Source organism: Thermobia domestica, chromosome 2 (genome assembly GCF_964235325.1).
Source record: "Thermobia domestica chromosome 2, izTheDome1.hap1.1, whole genome shotgun sequence".
Lineage (NCBI taxonomy): Eukaryota > Metazoa > Arthropoda > Insecta > Zygentoma > Lepismatidae > Thermobia > Thermobia domestica.
Window position 1 is genome coordinate 387,347,228 of NC_137455.1, and position 21,855 is coordinate 387,369,082.

At 36.1% G+C, this 21,855-nt stretch overlaps 1 protein-coding gene across 1 annotated transcript in view; it reads left to right on the forward strand.

Annotated features, from left to right (window-relative positions):
- Positions 1 to 16,751, forward strand: part of Nemp (Nuclear envelope integral membrane protein) — a 65,130-nt gene extending 48,379 nt beyond the window's left edge. Inside the window, exons 6-8 of the mRNA XM_081749507.1 lie at positions 1,901 to 2,025; positions 6,349 to 6,510; positions 15,495 to 16,751. Coding sequence (XP_081605633.1) covers positions 1,901 to 2,025; positions 6,349 to 6,510; positions 15,495 to 15,618 — 411 coding nt within the window. The 3' untranslated portion in view covers positions 15,619 to 16,751. The remainder of the gene's footprint in view (positions 1 to 1,900; positions 2,026 to 6,348; positions 6,511 to 15,494) is intronic.
- Positions 16,752 to 21,855: the final 5,104 nt, after the last annotated feature.

Sequence of the window (21,855 nt, forward strand, 5' to 3'; positions counted from 1 at the left end):
AAGTTCTCTCGTTTCCTTTCTTATTCGCATTTCTTTCGTTCTAGCGGCCACGGTGGGTCAGTGGTAGAGCGTTCATCTCTGGTGCGTGGGGTTCCTGGTTCGATCTCAGCTTGCACCAAGTGAACTGTGGTGGACAAAACTGTGCGTGGGTTTTCTCTTGGTTCCCCCGTTTCCTTCCAGTTTCTTCATTCCACCGTTTTATTCATTTCTCATCATCACCGTCTCCGTTAGCCTAGTCGACATAACCGTGGAACGCAAAACTTAGATTTAATTTCATTTCATTTTCTTTCGTTCTAATATCATTAACTCAGTAATTAGTACCTGCTTCCAACTAATGATTTAATGTGAAATAGAAATGTTAAGCAGCGAGCTTTCAATAACCGTAAGCGCCTTCGGGAATTGTGAAACTACGAATTTGCAATGATTGACTTTTTTTCATCCGGGACAAGATTTTATTTTTGTCAGGGATAGGCTGGTCTTTGCTCGCTTGCACGCATGGGAATTTAGTTTATTTTCGAAATAATATTCGTTACAAGAAAATACAATTTTGTAAATACACAAATCTGCGAATGGAAAAGTTAATACAAATAATGAAGATATTACATGAAATAACAAATTAATGAATAGCAATCTGAAGTTGAGTATATACGCTTTATCATGTATTAAGAGAGTGATCGTGTTGCATTGTTTGTTTTAGTTAATTGTTTACATTTTTATCTTAGAAACTTAACAATGCTTAAATGCCCAAACTAAACACAACAATAACAGGTCTTTATTTACGACAGTATATTGTTGTGTAGAAAGGCGATCGAGAAGCAGGGAGGAAGGGGGAGGCATAGTAAGTTTTTTGCTACTTTAGCGTGATTGATCAAGTTGCAAAGCCAGGATTGAAAGTGAAGAGAGATTGTTGTTATGGTGTTCAGTGTATCCAGTGTTTCTGTGTAGATGACAAGCATGTCAATTTCCAAATATTCCGTGACCGTGTTCAATCTTCTGGTTGTCAGGTATTTTATCATGGATTCTGGAAGCATCAAATGACAAATTTTCTGCTTTCTGCAACATTTGCCGGAGAATCTTTTTGCTGAATAATATCGGAAGGCAAGCGGTAACAAGTCACATGAAAGGTAAAAAGCGTATGCAGCTGGCCGCGTCCATCTCAAAATTAGAAACTGTTATTGTCTTTGAGTCAAGAAAATAAGCCAGTACCGTCTTCCTTGGAGTGCCATTATATTTGCGTCTCATCTGTAAAGAACGTAAAGATTTTTGGTGATTAGCTCAAATTCAAGTGGCAGATCCTACAATTCAAGTGGGTACGAGTTCGGGGACGAATTAAAGCAGTTTACACGGATTTCACTAACCTATTCTCCCCGTGCGAAGAGCGGACATTTTAGTCAGTATATATAGTAGATTTTTTTGTATTGTTTATTTACCACTGAAAATTTTGCATCCACTCATTTCAGTATAGCAAGGTTGGTTGTTTATGTAAATAATTATTTCTATATCTCTCATAAATTAGGAGATGCAAAATTTTCAGATAGATTTATAACAAACTAAGAGCAGTTGTTTTCATGAATATGTGGGAAATAGCATTAAGAAGGTGGTTGAAGTTGGTAACCCAGATAGGAATCTATTCGCAGCTTGGATTAATTTATTATGTAATGCATACAATACAATTTTCAACTTAAAATGAAATATACCTTTTCACTTAGTTATTCATGTGATCTAATACTGTTTGCTGTTATTTGTTGTTTCCCTCTGTCTTGACAGTCTGTTTAGAGTAAGCAATAGACTCGTCAGCTCACAGGCTCTTTGTACAGTCTTCTAGAAAACAATAAAAGTGCAGCGTATTTTGTAGTTGATGCGTAATGTCTGTAAAATTAATTGTCGTTATTTGTTTCAGGTGTTCGGTCTGGGAATGATTTTTTTCAGTACCTACTTTGAAGAAGCTGCTGTAGCATTTATTATTTTTCTACTTACTGTGTATAATTTCCCTCAGAAATGGATTACCACAATAGTCGTTCTTTGGTAAGTATTCTAAATGCAGGAAAAGAATATATCGTGTCAATTTCTGTATCCCTAGTTCTACCAGGATTTGTTGAAAGTAGTGATGTTTCACTTGGTGCTTGCTCAGGTTTTGCAGTATGTTTTAATTCATTTCTATCCGTAAGTACCTTTTATGTTGATTTACAATTATTTTCACTGAACGAAAAGCTATTTCGGCCTTGTACTTTACTATTCATAATTGGTACCGCCGGTAAGGATTCATCGCACTGACCATAGACAGTGATGCTTACCGTTCCGAAATCTTATTACTACTCTCTGACCATTCTATCTGTAATAAGAATGTAAAGAATACTGTCTCTAAATCAAAGACACATCCATAAGAAGACATACAACTCCATTCTACGCGATTCGTTTCTATAGAAATGAGGTGATACAAGAACTTCTCAAGTTTTCACTGCTATTATTTTCTGTGGTTAAGATTCATGGATGAAAGCTAGATAAATAGACCCCATGGACAGCTAGTCACTGTGGGGCCGCGGTGGCTCAGTGGTAGAGCGTTCACCTCCGGTGCTTGGGGTCCCTGGTTCGATCCCAGCTCGCGCCATGTGGACTTTGTGGTGGACAAACACCGTGCTCGTGGGTTTTCTCGGGGTTCTCCCGTTTCCTCCCACTTTCTTCATTCCACTATTTTTCACTCATTTCTCATTATCACTGTCTCCTTTAGCCTAACCGGCATAACCGTGGGACGTTAAACTTAAAGATTTCATTTCATTTTTTTCCTCCACTATTACATTATTCCTTGTAAAGTATCTGACATTCCTCATTCTTTAACCGCTTCTCACTCGTCACCGATACCACCTTAGCCTCTTTTCTTTGCAGAACCTCTCTCCGTATTTAGTTCGTCGTCAGATATTGATAAAAAAATTTCTGAAGCATCCCAAAATTGTCTTCCGCTGGCAAACTAACCTTCACTTTTTGCTACATTTTGATGACTTGACGTTGTCTTGAAACTTCAGTGAGTATATATAGTTTCTTTTATGAGCTTTCGGTCATAACTTTCATGAAAGGAGGGCAAAGTGAAACTGTAATCCAATTAACGTAGAAGGGACACATTTGGCTCACTATTATGTAAGTACATTTTATTTTGATTATATATATTTTTCTTGAATTTATTATAGGGTACTGTAATTGTTTTTTTTTTTTTAAATTTCGGGATTTGTAGTATAAGGAAAATTATTCACGTCATTCTGCTGAAAATTTTTGTTTTAAGGAAGAAGAAAAAATGGAAGGCGATGAATGAATCAAGAAAAATTCTCACAGATTACGATAAATGGAGAAATAGCTGATATTATGTCTCAGAAATTCCTCTGTAGGTGAAAGTTCAATGATATACAGAGTGAAATGATAGACATAAGTGGAATAAGAATCCAATCCAGGTCTCCGGGTAACTGTTGCGATGCGGTAAATACTACGCTACCAGTCCATTCCGTGAATATCCATATATATATTATCACTCTTGAAGATAGTGCTCAGTCACTCAGAATGCATGAAATGCACTCAGAATGCATGAAGTGGACAACCCAGTGTCTTCATATTGAACACTTCTGACGGCTGAATTGTACATTTAATTGGAAATGGAGCAATAACCGATTTCATATCCCAGCAGTTTCTCTGTAGGTGCGATGACTGTTAAAGAAGCGGACTAGAATAGTGTAGTGCTTAACCCATATTCACGTTAAGTCGGAAACCCGGCTTTCATTCTCAGACCAATCATCCATTTTTTTTTTTAAATTTTTTTTTTTTCATTCTGTGTAGAACTTAATTGGTGGAATTCACCTATAGAGGAATTGGAGTGATATGAAATCAGTTATTTCCTACATTTATATGATAATTAAAAATGAATTAAACCGTTAGAAGTATACAGTAATGTAGACAATGGGTTGTCCAGACGTAAGAGGTGGTGTGGTAGTCCATATTGTCTGAGTGGATGAGCACTGACTAGAAGAGGGATAGAATGGGGCATGGCTGTTCAGGGAGTGGACTAGGTTGGTTCCGTATCGGCACGGTAAGCCGTAGACCCGGGTTAATTTCTTAGTCCAGTTATGTATTTTTTCACTCTGTAATCATTGCTAAGTAATTGTTGCACGCAGAGAGCATGTTAGAATTAATATTAACCGTGTTTAGAGGAAGGAAAAATAAAAGTGAATGCAATTAATACTAACGATCCATTGCTCATTCAGTAAATTAAGATTCATGTTTGCTCACTTTTTCGTAACTTCGAGTATTCCTGTACTATAGGAGAAATCGGAGGAATCAATCGATTTTCCTTATATTATATCCTCCAATAAATCCTATCTTCTGAGTTGACCCACTGTTTTACACCGTAGACTTGAAAAGCGCATCCTAAATAAAAAAAGTTTTCCGGAATTAGTGCTATAACTGCACTAGCGTAGTGTTGTTTTTGTATTTTGAAAATTTACAGTAATCAGCTTCGAATAGTTAGAAAGAATATATATCTTCTGAGTCTTAGGATACATGTTGTACAAGAGTCCAGAGTAACAAAGGGGGCAACTCTGCTGATGCAATCTGATCTCTTTAAATTAATTTTTGGTCTCATTGTGTCAAAATGTATATGCCAGTCATTTATTAGCAATAACCAAGCTACATTCCATACGCAAAAAGCTTTGAGGTGATACTGTCCGATGGAACATTTTGTAAAAATGGGAGTTGTTTCTTTTTCCCCTCTGGGCTCTTTAAGTGTAAGCTTAAATTTGCGACAGTGTTGATTTATTATTTAGAGAAATGAGTTTCAATATAGATAAAGAATAACATAAACCAACAGTGAGGTCAGTGTGTCATAAATACTTTTTTCTGCTGTATATCTTCCTAGTAATTATAATTCCTTTGTGTGGAGTAGAGAATAGTGCAGGGCTTTTGGTACTTTATTGCATATGTTGTAAATAAAGTGAATACAAAGATTTCAAATAGTGATACTGTTAGATTGGGTTAGGAATCTAACTCGAACTGAGTATAATTTATTGTATCTGTGTTAACCATCACACCACCCAGCCTTTCCCTATATCAGTCTTAAGGGCGGAGAGTTTTAAGTTTTGGATTACGTTGGTAACCTATAATCAAATTATTGTTTAATAGTGACCGTTAGCATTTTTCGTTAAAGCTGAAAATTACCCTGAAGCTTAATGCCATTACTATGATAAATTACTATACGAGGACTGTCCAGAGTGTACCTGATGTTTTGGCCTATCGCGGCAGTGGGCGGGGCTCGAGTTGCCTTCTTGCTGTCAGAACGTTGCCACACTCAGTACGCATCCAGCTGTGGTAGCATGAGGAAAGTGACACACTTAACTGTGTTTTTTGTGGCGTGTTACAATGTGCACTAAATTAGAAAATCCCGCCTCTTGTGAGGTGCGTTCTGTGATTAGTTTTTTGTTAAAAAAAAAAAAAGAAAAAGCCAATTGAAATCCATCGCCAACTATGTGAAATGCACCAACATTGAATATTTTCCACGTTTTTCACGATCTAAACATGACTAAGTGTACCCGAGAGCTCTTGAATGGATTTGGATGGGAGGTGTTCGTACACCCACCATACAGCCTGGATTTGGCGCCGAGCGACTGCCAACTCTTCGCAGGCATGAAGACATGGTTCGCTACACAACGCTTTAAACTGCATGTCGTATAAGCCAGTGCTTGAAATCGCATGCGGTAGATTTCTACCGCGACGGTATTGAAAAATGTATGCCACGGTATAAGTGCCTTAATTTGCATGGCGATTATGTGGAAAAATTAGCTTAAGAATGTACCTTTTAAGTGTATATAATACAATTTGGTTTGTTCATTCTGTTACTTTTTATTTATTTATTTATTATTTCAAAACGCCTGTTACTTTGTGGACAGTCCTCGTATTACCAACAGAAATTTGTACTTGTAACCAGGAAAAGCTACATCTGCTTGCATACCTCAGTCACTTGAAGTGCATTAACTATGATGGACTGAAATGGATTATTTCAAAATTTATATTAGTTTAAATTAAATCCAAGCTGTTTATATTGTATTAATTACATCAGCTACTGGATTGGATATGAAACATAAGAAATCTTTAAACAAAATCGCATTATATTAAGTATTGAGAATGTAATTCACACTGGTTAAGGAATGAAAACTGTTATCCCTCAACATTGTGATTGAAGTTCAGTCTGTTAATGTTCCTCAGTATTTACCATTCCATTTCATTCCACTCCTAATTCCTTGTGAATGATGAAGCATTTACTGTAGATCCTCAAAAGAGTGTTGTGACGTTAGCTGGAGTGTTTCTTGTGTGCAGGAAAAGAAGATTCCCGCCAAAAGTTCGTCTGTTGACCGAAGAAGAATATTATGAGCAAGGAGTACAGGAAACATGCAAAGCCTTAAAACATTTACGAGAATACTGCAATAGCCCCGACTGCAATGCGTGGAAGTTAATGATAAAACTCAAGGATCCTATACGGTAACAATTACTCAAATATAGTGTGTACACTTAATCGCACGATTTATTTGGTTGATACATGTTTTATTGTCTCTTCCGCATTGGAAAGATTTCAGACATGCCTCAAGCAAATGAGCATGCTCAGATGTCTTGTTTTGCTTAATAACGTTACTATCTTGAAAATGTTTTACACAGAACCCTCTCATTACACCACACTTTTATCTGTGGTTTTTTAAATGTTAAATGATTGTTGTGTTGAGTGTGTAGGGTCCAGTATATGTTTTAATATTACATATTTTGTAAGCACGCAATTGATCATTTACTAGTCTTTCACCCATAATCTTCGTCTAATGCGGAGATCTTAATTTCTACCCCAGATCAAATGTTTACATTCATTCTCGATTTTAACTAGATGCCTGATTGCTAGTTTAGCATGGGAATTTTACTAGTGCGAGTCTAGGTTATATCACCATTTTGTTTGAGGCTTACTTAGGCCACCGATTCAGTCAATACATACTATTTACCTGGATCATGATGATATTCTTTTAAGTTTCTTTTCTTACTTTCTGCATAGGATCTTCTTTTCTTTCTTTCATATTTGCAAGCACAAACAACGCTTTGATGCTTTATACAGAGCGAATTTAGCGAACTAGGATATATGCCCTATCCTTTTAACAGGTCTTACGTACTCATGTCCAAAATGATTGTCGCATATCTATAATTGTCTTCTTGTAAGAAAATAATTTGAAAATGATTTTGCAGGATACTTTAAATACTGATACTATGTGTATAATCGAGAAATGTATATCTGTGGTAAATTTCACAGGAAGAGAATTATAAATACGAAAATTAGAATGAGCAAAACAAAATGTTCCTAAATGGACAAGAAAGTTTTATTTTCGTTTTATTGTTCTTATTTACTGCTCTTTTGACATGAAATTTGCCACATACATGTCTTTGCCGATTATGCACGTACTAACGTTATAAGAAATTCAGCAACATTATTCGGGCGAATTACTTATCAAATTATATTCCTACAACAACATATTTATAGACATGCGACAATAATTTTGTTCATTAGTGTACTTTCTGGGATACACTGTTGTTTTTATCCAGGTTAGCTTAGAGATGTAAATTAAGAAAAGGCAATTTATTTCTTGTAGTCTTAAGAATCAAGTCTCTTTGTAAAATATGATGAACAGTATTGCTTCCGACATTTCAGCGTAGTTTAAATATTCGCATTCAACGTGTATTCCAGGATTGATTATCGGCGGGTATCCAAAACCTCCAGGCGTTGACCCAACAAAGACTTAGCAACTCTTTAAATACAGAGAATTAATGAATGAATGAAAAAAAAAAAAAAAAAAAAAAAAAAAAAAAAACATTGGGGTCAGTGTGCCATAAGTCGAATCATCCGATTGTTATAGTAACCATCTCTCTTAATACACCATGTTTCAAAAAGAATGATCTGATTTTGAACGATAATAATTATGGAACATGGAACGTGCCGACAAGGAAATGAGTGTTGTTTGAATGAGCGTGGCCTAGTTTCAGAAACCGACGTTAGATGTCAGTCAATGCGTTTTCTTAGTTTACAGTCCATCAGAAGTAAGATGACGCCCGCTCAAAAGAAGGCATTTTGTGTGCTACAATTTGCAAAGACTGAGTCAGTGATTTCGGTCCAGTGATTTTGGTCGGCATTTTGGCATTGATCCCCCTGCATCCAAAAACATTCGTTGTTATCGCCAACTTGAAGAGACAGGATGCTTATGCAAAGGTAAGAGTCCAGGTCGGCCTTGCACTTCCGATGAAATGGTGGAAACAGTTGGACAAGCGTTTGAGCGGAGTCCGCGAAAGTTCGTGGACACATACAGCATTTGTACTAGCATAGCTAAAACTTGAAGATTTTGTGAGTATTTTGCAATTTATTCCATGTTTGTAGTGTGTTTTTATTAATACATATGGACTTTTAAAATCAGATCATTCTTTTTGAAATACCTGTATATTAGACCCATACAGAACTTATCGTACTACTAAAGAAAGAATACAGAGAAACCTGAAAAACAATATACAAGAGTATTGATAGATAACGTCATCACTCTTGGGTAAAGTAAGTGTTGTTGGTAGTTGTTTATACTAAATATGAGAGAATTATTATTTCCAAACAAAGTTGGAAGTATTAAGTAGTTAAACGATGCAAGGAAAATTGTACCTGCCATTGCTGAAGACTCGGGGAGAGCTGTTATTCTGTTACTTCGACTTGTTTTACGTATCAGGATTAACATTACAGAATCCGATCTTGGACACACAACATACTACAATATTGCAAATACGTACAGTTAAAAATATTAGTACGAAAAGATGGAATTATATTTTTGTTTTATAATACATACATTCCTGATTAGGATAGGTAACTTTGCCAGAGAATCACAAAAGTGTGGACATTATAAAATTCAAGGCATATCCCAATGTGCCTTCAATGCTTGTACTCCCGAATTCTTTCCCGGTGAGGGCATACAATTTTTGATGTCCCAGCATAATGAGCCATTCAAGAGCTACTTCAATAATAATTGACTCCTGGTCTACAGAAGGTCTGTCCACATTTATGGAAACGAAATGGAACGTCCGCCAGGGGCGCTAGAATCTCACAGACAGTAAGGACAGCAGAGCAATCAGAAACCAGTTGTGTGGAGAATTCGGTAGCAGGAAGTGAAGTACTCCGAGTGTTAACTGCCTCCAAAAGTGACCCCTTTCTGGGAGGGGCACATCACCACTCTTTCCGACATCGAATACAGCTACAGTGCAATTGTGAAACAGTGTTCGTGTAAGGGTTTCACCATTTCCAAGAAGGGTATTGCTAATGTACTCAAACGCACATCCAGAGGAAGCGGGTGTGCGCACAGTGGCACGAAAACAACACCCCTGTCCCAAACATACACGGTTCGACGAGTGTAGAAGTTGGTGACCCAGGAGAATCCGCCGTCACAAAGAGACATTGCCAGGAGTGTTAGAAGATCCAAATCAACTGTGCAGACGATAATCAGCCAGGATTTACGCCGCAAGTGAAGCGTAAGCCGCGTGTTCACACATCCGGGAACGCAGGGTCCATTGCAAACGGCTCTATGCACGGTATTTAGCGGGTGACAAATAGAAATATGTGGTCATGTTAGACGAGGCCTGGATCTATTTAACTCGAGGCGGGTTCGAGCCATCTATCATACTATCATCCAAAGGATGCCAAGAACCATGCCAGTTGGGTCCGCACTTGCGCGACAGGTTTCCCCGTGGCTTCATGGTGGTTGCAGGTTTTTGCCATAAAGGGAAACTTCCCCTGCATAGAGTTGCACGAAATGTGAAAATTAACGCAGCATACTCCCAACAACACGTTTTGGAGCCATTAAACCGGCAGCATATTCCGTCGTTGTATGGTGCTGATGTGTCGAAAGTCATTATTCATCAAGACAAAGCAACCAGCCACACGGCTCGAACAACTGTGGCGTACATGGCCCGCAAAGCGCGTGAAACTAATCCATGCTATCCCATATTCAGACATCCCTGTCAAGTCTCCCGACGCTGCACCAATGGACTTTTGTGCTTTCGAGTATTTGAAACGAGCGATTTCCTTACGTCACCCACGCACATTTACTGACTTGTGGGAAGTTTGCAAGGAGGAGTGGTCCTAACTTGATCAGATTTCTCTGAACAAAAGCCTACTCCAATGGAAACTTCGGTGTCGGGCTATAGTTTATAGTCAGGGTCGTCATATCGAGCACAACCGCTGGTGGAATACGACTAGCCTAGGGAACACAAAATAGTTTCCATAAATGTGGACAAACCTTCTGTAAAAAGTAAGAAATGACTGCAATGGGAGCAGATTTGCTGAAATACTGGAAGATATTTGGGCGGCCGTATCCCTTAATGGAATGTAAATGCCACAGAATTTAGAGAACATTATATATATGCAATGCAAAATGGATGTGTAGTTTCAACAGACTGTATCTATTACTTTTTCTTTTGAAAGCTCTGCTGTTTCCTTCGTCATAGGTAATTTTAAGGAACCTGATCCTGTTAGTTTGAAACAATGGTCATTTTGATAAGTATGCACGAGAAGTTAAAGAGCTGTTTTGTATATCTTTTGAAAATGTTCATATTATATGCTTCTTTTTGTGTGTGTTTTGCTAATGTTCTCATATTTTATGCATGCATGTACATACGTTTGTTGGAGTAATAAACTGAAGTATAGAAATCCCGAGGCGGGAACTTACTTACACTGAGGCGCTCAAATATGAACAGGAATTTTATAAGAAGTGCGTGGTAGACATGGTGTGTTAGTCAAATGCATGTTTTAACTTTTCGGTGTTCCTACATGTTCCGTTTTCCTTTCGTGTAGGAACAGGATGTACAGAGTAGTATTATACATTTTTTTTTTTTTAATGAAAAAGGTATCAGTCCACGTAAATTTATACAAGACTTAAGAAGCTGTTGGGGAGATCTTTGTCCAAAAATGTAGAATTGATGCAAGTCATTCAGAGAATATTTTAAAAGAATTGAAAATTAAACACATCCCTATCGCCACGTTCCTTTTTATATATATATATAAACTAAAAATGAAAAAAAAAAAACCCTCAACAATGAAGATGGAGACTATTTGAAGCACTTAAGTTGTACAGGAGAGCTTCTTCGTGGCTTAACGTTCGCGCCTTTGGCGTGAGAGACCCAGGTTCGATTCTCGGCGGGAGCTCGTGATTCGGATTCCACGTAGGTCCCGACTCATAGCCTCGCTGCTGAAAGGGACGTTAAACTCAAAATTAACTCAAACTACAGGGTGTTTCAAAAGTCCTTTACCACCCCTTTTAAAATCCGTACGGATGTATTTATATTGAACTTGATGTAGGAAATATACAACAGGACTTTGGATGATGTTTCGCGGACGGCCGCCATCTTAAATTTCAGTTTTTTTTTTTTTATTTCAAACGATAGGTGGGTCATGTGATACATGACCTTAGGCTAGGATTTGCTCAGGATGTAAATCTGAAATCAGATTTCATGTATCTTTATTTGATGAAGTTATTCCTCTTTATTTGGGTGATTTCAGATTTCACTTCCTGAGTGAATTCTAGCCTAAGGTCATGAAATAAAGACCCTAGCCCTACTGTGTATTTCCTATATCAAATTCAATATAAATACATCTGCACGGATTTAAAAATTAATTGTAAAAGACTTTTCAAACACTCTGTAAGTTGCAATACTTATTCGATAAACTCGAAATGAAAAAACAGTTGTAAAAGGCATCTTAAATTTAACAAAGTGAGTATTAAGTGATTCACACCCTTTTGAGACATGATTACAAAGAAATACAATAGTAATGTTGCGAGAGCTCCTATGAAATATGCTATATCATCCTCCATATATTCAGATAATTCTACAACAAATTCATTGCAGAGGGAGATGATTATGTAGAAAAAAACTAATGTGTAAGTTATTGTATTAAGTTATATTAAATAATGTACAGGACATATTTCTATACATATGTGTTTCTGTTCATATTTGTACGACCTACATACGTATATAGACAGTCTATTACATTTTTTCTTTAATATGCTTTCATCTAATATGCCTTCAAATGACGTATATTGTACAGATATTAACAATGTTATAGCAGTAAAAATACATGTACGGTAGCGTTTGTAAGTATTTAATGACGAGTAATAACAGAAGTTGATTGAAGATAGAAAAAGAAGTTACATCGTACGAAAAAACAAAATTTATTTTTCCACCATGAAATCAATACTGGTTTCGAGAATCATATCTATGAGTTGAGATAAATGATGGTTAATAATGATGCAATTTCTTTCAAACTAATGTGAGAATAGTTTTTCAGATGCACCTGAAAGTAAGACATTTTCAGACATAAATTCACCATTTTTTGCTTGAAAGACCGCTTCGCATTGCGACAGTATGGAGTTCACAAGTATCTGGGTGCGTTTAGTTTGATTCGCAACTCAGTACTTTAAAGAAACTATTCGTGTTGCTGTGTGTTAAGAAAACATATTCAATGTAATTAAGTTCTATCCTTTGAATATAAACTATTTTGGCAGAGTAAATTCCTTTATGACACTTCGAATTCAACTTCGATTTGATGCTTTCCGTTAGGTCTACTAAGCATTCTTTCGTCTTCGGCATTTCTTTTCAGCATCGAGGTTATATAAGCGTGGACTTAGTTTAAAGTGAAATCCAAACCAGCGTAATGCTTCAATGCTGCCCTTCCACCCAGAACCAAATCCAAAACTGTCAAGCCGTTAGCCTAGATAAGTAGGGAGAGTTTTACCCAACAGGACCAGTAGTGTATCATAATTAAGGCAACACCTTTAGAGCAGATGATTTGATTCTGTGGTTACTAATCAGTGCTAGTTCTGGATTTCTTTTCAGACAAATGCGCATGTACAGCTGACGGGACGAGAATATAACTCACTAATAAAGTACTGTCACCTTGCTGACTGACTTCAGAACGACGAGTTCAGAGCTGCTAGTTAAGATAATGCTGTCACGTACTTACAAGCGCTACCCATTAACTTCTTCCAGCAAAGTTACAAAAATGCAATTGTTCTAGTATTTTGAATTCCAAGTATTAATAGTTGTAAGATTACCATGAAAATGAATTCTCGAGAAGTTCGATTCGTAGGAAGTGGTTCTAAGATCTCATGAACGTGTAGATCCAAGTCTTCTATAACATGTACAGTCACGAAAGAAAATATTCTTCAGTTGAAAAAGTTTTTTCCTAATAGCTCAACAATAAATTAACCTATTAGAGTTCTGACTTTGGCAAGTTGTCAAGTTATAACTATTCAAAGGATAACAAAAAAGATCCAAATTAATTCATTTGTTTCCGAGTTATTGGCAAAAGAAAATTTGTGAACTGTCAAATACTCTCTTTTTTTGTGTGTATGACAGTGTTGAAGGCAAGGATCTCGAAACTCATACACCGTTTCTGATATAGGAAGAATAAAGTAACTGGCTTGTTTAGGTTGCAAGACGAAAGCACCGTATTTAAGTAATGATTAATACATTTCTTGTCTCTCACCCATTCTCTACAAGCATTCGTCTTTACAAAATTCCTGCGTAGGATACTGTTATGTTGAAAAAATATAACAAAAGTGTAAATAAAGAAAAGAAGACGTACGGTATCGAAAAATTCTCCATATCAAACTACTTCAGAGTTAACTATAGTTTGTTCACAAAGTTTTTCTCGTGATTTTTTTTTCTACATTGTTGATTTCATAACCAAAAGATCTGAAATAGGGGAAATATTTAACGTGCAAATAAGTCCTTACACTTATATATCGACAAGTAATTCTCATAGTGAAATGAACTATTGTAAAGATTGTTTCCGATCTGTAGTGACGGTTTCGAGATGCATCTAAGGAAATTCCATGATGCTGTATTTGATGGCCCTGCATTCTGGCTATTGCCCGGTTTCGGGATTCCAGTGGTTGAGGTTGGCACGCAGTGAGTCACATCCAGTTCCAGCCACAGCTCTTCACAATCTTTCCAGAAACCATCAACAATGCAGGTTCTCGAGAGAATACCGAAAACGCAATATTTCAACGATGAGGCATTGGGAGATTTCACTGGTATGTGGGGAAAACGGAATGACGGGGATGTCGGTTTTTTGCCATTCGTTGAAGGAAGAGGACCGTCGAATGCAGAGCTTTCTTAATACAGCTATACTCGATTTGTCTGCCTCCTATAGAGACAAGGAATGTCATAGCGATAAATTAATTTCAGGACGTCGGTTTGGTAATAACTGGAATTCACGTTGGTATTTTCGGCGACACAGTGTATATCTTCCCATTCTATGATAAACCACTATAGAGCTCTCTTGTGGCTATAGGTTAGCGTACTCGTCTTAGGCGCAAAAGATCCGGGTTCATTCCCCATGGGAGCTCGTAGTTCCAATCTCGTTTAGCTGTAGGCCCACGTCTCACATAGCCTCGTTGCGAAAAGGGACGATAAACTCTAATAATGACCAATAACTATCTAACCAGTAAACTAGCAACGATAATAAACCCCTTCTTAAAGCTTTTCCTACATTAACAGGACTATCTTTGGAAGTCTTTTTATACCACAGTATCTGTAGAAAATTACACTCATCCTATTACATTTATATTTTAAATACACATATGCTTCATTCGGTGTGACAACGTATTTTCCACGTGTCAATCTTAGATGGTTGTAGGGCTGTCGGCATTTGGTGCAGCGTTTTCACCGTTTTAGCAAGAGTTTCTGAACAACACTTTTTGAGCACCTTTAGGTGCTTCTCCATCCCCAGACCATGATGAGTTATGGTGTATTGCCATGGGGAATGTTCCAAGCCTGCATTTGCCGGATAGTAGTACGTAACATGACCCCTTCCCCCAGGAAGTGCCCTCGTCGCCTTTTGTTCTTTTAACACATTACCCTTCTTCGACATGGTGAGTCCACCTTTTTCGCATCTGGCTTATAGTACCAAAACTGTATTTGGTATCAGAAAGCGCCGTTATGTACTTCGCAGTAGGAGTCAGTCGTCGATGGGATTCTTCACGAAGTTTACCTAACATGTCACGGACAAACAGGTCAAATGTATATATACGGCTGATGATGCGATTCATTTCATATTAATTGGCGATGCGATTCATCTACTACTTGTAAATATTGTCACTTTAGATCGTAAAGAACCTGGTATTCATTGTTTCAGGCACACCGCAAACATGTGGAAACTAGTTTTTCCAGTACGATGTAATACTCCTAATTCACATTCAAAATATTGACAGTAAATTGTTTTAAAGAGTAAGGTAATGCCTAGAAATCTCCGGTAATTGAACTCAAGAATAAGTGACACACAAAGGAAGTTAATAATCGTGGGTAATGAATGTAGTGACCAGTTTTCTTGTTTTTCTAATAGTTGAATATTTTTATTGAATTGTTATATGTCGTGGAAACTTATATTATTTTTTTCTCTCTCGTAGATTTGCAAAATTTATGGAAGGCTCCTCTCATTTGAGTGACGATGAGCTGTTGGATTATGAGGAATGCCCCACAGGAAATTATCTGTATACGGACGATGAATCGGATTCTGAATACGGAACGTGACATCTCAATCTGTGTCATTCCTATTAATTTATGCATAGTTTCTGAGCGAATGAGAAAAAAAAACTAGCTTAAGTAGCCATATAAGCTAAGGGGAATAGAAAGGTCTTAGGGGTCTGTTGACTAAAACCAGGACTGCCTCAAAATTCAATACCTTTTAAGAGAGTTGTATTAGTTTGGAGTAGAAATGATTTTGTGTTGTTGGTTATGCATGACGCATAATTGCAAAGGGAGTCGTGAGTTCACTGAATTTTTAGCGTCTCCAACGGAATGTTCTGCTTCCAAAGTAAAAGTTCATATGAAAAATTTTCTGTTACCTGCTGTAAATAATAATAATAGAGAAAGCCAAAACTTTTCGTGAATATTCTTTTCATTTGATTTATTTTAGAAAATGGGATTTCAGTATTCAGACGTATAGACTGTTCAGGAAGTGAAGTAAGATTCTTTTTGCAATTATTAGTTAAATATAGGGTGAAAATTATTATTATTCTACAGTATCTCGCATTTTAGCTGTCAAAGATCTGAAGATCGTTAATGTGCTAAGTTCTGTTGGTGTTCGATTGGACCTATATTTCCTTCTCTTCATTTTCAACGTTTTTGAATAAAATAAAATGTAACACAGCATTTTGTTGTAAAGAGAAACTTAATGAAAAAGATAACGGCTTGAAGCGAGAAAGCTTAGGAGCGTTGGTTCGTTTGGTGGCACTTAACGTGTTAATAAAACTTTTTTTTTTTCAAGTTTTTTAATACTTGTATATTTGTTTAATATTAAATATTATTCTCATCAAGTATGTACATAGACTTTTGGTTACGCCTAATTTATTACCAAAGATAAAAGTAGTGTAGAAAGTTTAGAAATAGCGTAGTGTTTTTTAAATCTTCAGAAGAGATACTTCACTGTAAGTGGATATTGAAAGACTGGGTGATAGTGAATGACGTTGATGTCATAATAAAAGTGTACATGTTGTAATGACAGTGATATAAATCTTAAGGTAACTCGGAAATAGATCAGGCATGGATTATGGGGAAAGAAATGTTCCTGGTGATAGTAAGTCATGTTTATCTATTAATATCTTTTCAGATGGATAAATCCTGTTAACTCTTTAGTTCTGTGGTCCGGATACTTTTCAATTAATTTACACTACTTTTTCTTTTTTTAATTAATCATCCTAGCGGAATAGAGAAAGGTATGCACAACGGGTATTAATATAACGAAGATAATTTCTCAAGGTTTGTTTGCATGAACTAAGGATATTTGATCTCTGAAATATAAGATTGTTTCTAGGATGAAAAATAATAAGAGAAAGAAGCAGCAGCATATGTATAAAATAACACAACTTGTCAAATAGTTTGTAGTTATTAAAAGGATCTGGATTCCCAGTGGGAAGCAAACAACCGGAACGTCATGTCGAATCTGAAATACTTGTGTGTCTCTATGTATATTTAATGGGTTCACAGTTTTGCAGGGATATTTTAAAGCAGCTTGAGTAATTTTAAATGTTTTTAAAAGTGTGGCGTCGAATAGAATGATAAATCGTCGATTTTCAAACTATTTGGGGAGATATTTTCATTTGTATTTTTAAATCAAATTTTAACTCCTTATAGATTTCGGAAGTAGTTTTCTTTCTCAGTACCAGTAGAAAACGAAAACTAAGTGATTCGGTTCTCATATTGGAAAACATGAATAACGAAAGTTCATGTATTGAAAATTGAATGATGTATGTGCCAAACTTAACAATTCTGTATAAGCTATATTGTTCCTATATCAATACTGTTTTCCAAACCAGAACAAGTACAAAGGTTTCTCGACTAATAATATTGGGTCTTATGCAGAATAGTTGTGACACGCGATTAGTCCCATACTAAGGAGTTCGACTAACATATGTTTCTTGCAGTAGTCAGGCCTTAATATGACGCCAATATGTCAAAACGACTCTGCATAAGGCCTATTGAGTCTAAATATATATTGGTGTATTAACACAAAAGTAAATTTATATACGTAGATGAAGATATGCTTGAAGTTTCCATAGTTCGTAGAGATTCTTTGAAACTGTTTCTTTAAATTGGATCTCGATCAAAATCTCTACCACTGGTTATTATCTTAAGATACAAAATTCTGCTCCACATGTGCTTCTTTCAATGAAGTAATATCTTGGAGTGATAAGTGCCTTACGTAGAGAATGAGTATACAATGTAATATGAATGAAATTTACGAAATTAGAGTAGCGCGTGCTTCCCGCTATTTTTGTTGGAATTTTTCATACGAGGGTAGAGTTAAGATTAAAATTGGGATGATCGGGATTTAAATTTCGGTTATGAAATGATCCCATTCTAGCAAGAGAAGGAAATTTAAAAGACTTTTTATACTTTGAGTAGGCTTCCATACAGTAGAATATTGGTATACACAGTGAACTGATGTTTTCTATTATTTGTGATCTGTCTGCTAGGGAACATTCTATTAGTCTATTCAATATACGGTCGAAAATAAAGCTTACTACTGAATAGTGGGTAGCTTTGTTTGCTTGGCAACTACTTGCCTATAAACCTGCAAAAATATCTAATTGCATGTAACTGTATAACCTTAGGATTCCAAAACACCTTCCAACTTTGAAATATTTGTCAGGACATCACTTGGCTGATATGTACTGCAGTGTCTGGCCATGTTGAATTTTGATTAAGTGGGAATGGGTCCTCACTGAATTTTTGTTCAGAAACAAAATATTGCTCTCATTATTTTCCGTAACCTGATTTATTTCAAATGACATGAATTTGAAGTCACTATACATGAATTTCGTACCTACAACATGTATGATTTTCACGATTGCTATCTTTGAAGCGGTCGTTAAGAATATTGCTTGAAACAGATAAATATGAGCGACATATTTGACAAACGTAATAGAATTCATCATGTATCTCTTCTTATTAATGAATGGGAATAAGAAGTCAGAGAACACCATTTTTCGTTGTGTGACAGAACGAACGATAGTTTTGACGTGCGTAGTTGTCGTTGCTACTATCTTAGGATCGTGATATAGAAAGTATGAAGTAGTTCTCTAGTTTTTTCTTGAAGACTAAGGAGCAGGGAAAGATCTGTTGTGTGCAATGTAATGTTGCATGATTGTGCAACCATCAAGTACATCCAAGTCACTGACATGGCTCCGAGCCCATATATGCTTTCGTTTTTCATAAGGACGTAAAAGAAAATTAGTCAATTTAAAAAGAAAGAAAAAAAATGCCTTGGCGTTAATTTAGTTGTATGTTAAATCATTGCTGGTTCATTACAACATTTGTTATAGCATGGTCAATGTCTGTTCAGTTTTCATAAATACAACAGCCGTATGCGTTTCAGGCGCATTAGGAAACACGTCGGTTGAAATTGTGTTACACTGTTTACGTCACAGGTGCTGGATTTTGGTTGTTTCCCAGAACATGAGTACTCGTATTAAAATATACACGACAGGTAAGAGTATGTTGGAAACTTGGGCATATTCACCAGAAACTGTTGTGGAATCATAGACGAAAAAGAGTAGCAAAGGGGGAGGGTGGTAATGTGGAACACTACTGACTTCAAGAAACAATGGGAACACGTTTCCTACAATATTCCAGATGCTTTTGAAGATAAAACTTGCAATATGGTTCTCCAAAAGCACAGTGAATCCATTTCATCCAGTCTTATGAAGTGTTTTAGAATTTTTGATCATCGAGTAAAAATACAATGAGTAATGTTTTAAAGTGTGAAGATCATTTCATTCATGATAGTTTGATTAGTTTATTTAGATGATTACGGATTTACCATTCCGTGGCCATAATTTTATCTTCAGTTGCAAACTGTTTCAATGAACGAAGCTCACAAACAATACATGTAGCGTATTAAAACTACCATAGTGGATTGCTATATTGTTTTTCTTATATGATAAACTAAATAAATAAAATAAAAAGGAAATTAGTGTCGTTTTGGTATGAATGCATATAGTGTGTAAAAGTTGTATACCCTTAGTTTTGTTGTGATTTCTTTTGTACATAGTAGCAAAGTAAGGACCTTCATAAATAGTGAATTCTCTTCTGTATATGAAACAAATGAGATCTTGCCACTGCCGAGATTGATGGTGTATAATAGATAATAAATCTTTCGTCATTCGAGGATAGGGAGTTGATAGAGAATTCAGTATGTGAGTAAAAATACATGTAAACATTTCACTGAATTCTATTTCAGAATAAAATAAAATAATTACACACTTGTTGGTGACTGTAAAAGTGTAAATGACATTGAAAGTTACCTTTTAAAGAATGCGAAACTGTAATGTTGAAGTCTTATTGTCAAATGTTTGCTTGAATTGTGTAATGAAAAACCTTCTGTTGAGGTTTATTTTTGTACTTATGAAATGTTTTTTTTTAACAATTTTTTAACAAAATAATAAAAACATCCATGACAGAACACTGCATTTATTTTATGACATTACGGATTGTGCTTCAGATACCATTTGGAGGTAATCTTACAACTAAAGGAAAAACTATATTAAAATCTACTCCTCAAGATCAGCTGAAAGTTGTGCGATTAAATTGATTTCCATAAACTTTTAACACAGGAGGAAGAATCAATCTGACTTGGACCATTAATGCTTTTGCTTTCTTATTGGCAGAATCTGTCAGTAAAGTTGTTTATCTGATTATATGACATAAATAATTTTTTTAAAAAGGGAAACTTTGAGAAGTGGGAGAACAATTTTACATTTATTCTATTTAAAAAAGAAAAAAATCGACGTCACCAATGTTTTTGTTCCCATCGTTCGTGTATTCCTGAGCTAAATGAGAAATTGAATCTTGAGCTGGCTATCCATTTGACTAGCTGCGTACTTCTCCATAGTCTTTAGTGGCCAGCGTTGATGTGAATCTTGTAACAGGTTTCCCTTCTGGATGATAATTCTGAACAGCGCCTGTGAATGTGATATATAGTTTGTGCTTCTTTACCATGAGTAGAGCTGATTACCATATAAATTAAATAAAATGGCTATTAAAAATCTGCAGTTTTGTCACCACTTTTTCAGTCTACTATGGGGCCGATTAAATATCCACTTGCGTGATAGCAATGCATCTTTGTGGCCAATTTCTGACAAGGTTAAATGTATTTGTTTCGGAATTTGTGTCATGACGTCAGTCGTAAGATTTTGCGATCTTGAAACTAAATTTATCACATTGAAAATCTTGAATCCGAATTTTAGAACAAAATTTCTGAATAAACGAATTCTGAATAGAACAATTTCTGAATAATAATAATAAAGCAGATACTGGAGTACATGAAACAGTACACAGTAATATCGCAAGCCTTCATTCAACCATGCTATAAATGCATTTTACTACTAATTCTTTATCAATTAAATGAAATAAAATGCACACTTACCTCGGAAATTTCACATCAGCATATATGTATAGCCTGTAGATATCTAATCCTTCCTACATGAAGCTTGTGCTATCAAAATCATACAAAATCATAAGCTTTCATTTGGGATTTAACCAACATAGGTATGTTAATTCCACGCAAAGTAAAATCGGAAACTCGTAAATGAAGACAGAAGTTTTGCAAGACACTGTGATTGCAAAGGTTTTGGAAGAAAGATGTTTTATCGGCTTCGTTGTTTGTCTTAAATTGATAGCAAAGATGCGTCGCGATCGCATACGTCAATATTTAATCGGCTCCTATGTTTGTTTTTAGACGAAAGTTGTTGTGTATCCAAATACTGTGTGCGCATTTATTTACTGTATGTGATCATGTTCTATTTTCGATATTTACAAAAACCGAATCTCGTGTTTAGGTGATGGTAGCCGATGCAGGCCCACCTGCCCGACCCTAATACCAAGGATCTACGAACAGATTGTTACTCGTAATCGCAGTCGATGTGTCATTTAGCTTACTTTCTCGGACATTCGTTTCTGTCCGTTTCGTGAATAAGCTTTACAAAAAAGAAATGCCACGTGAAGTCAGGTTATGTTGATAGTAAAACAGAAGCATAGATGGGGATCTTAGTAAGAACTAACATTTTCGTCCTGCTGAAAGGTTACAACTTTCAGTTGTTAATTTTTAAATAATAGGAAGCACAACGATGCTGCTAATACCTAGATTATGTTGAATGCTTAGCTACGATATCCTAGAAGTATCTTCCGAAGCAGAAGATTGTCAAAAATCAATCTCATGCTGTTCTGTTACTTGTCAGAGGATATATTTTTAGTAATTGTGTAATCCCA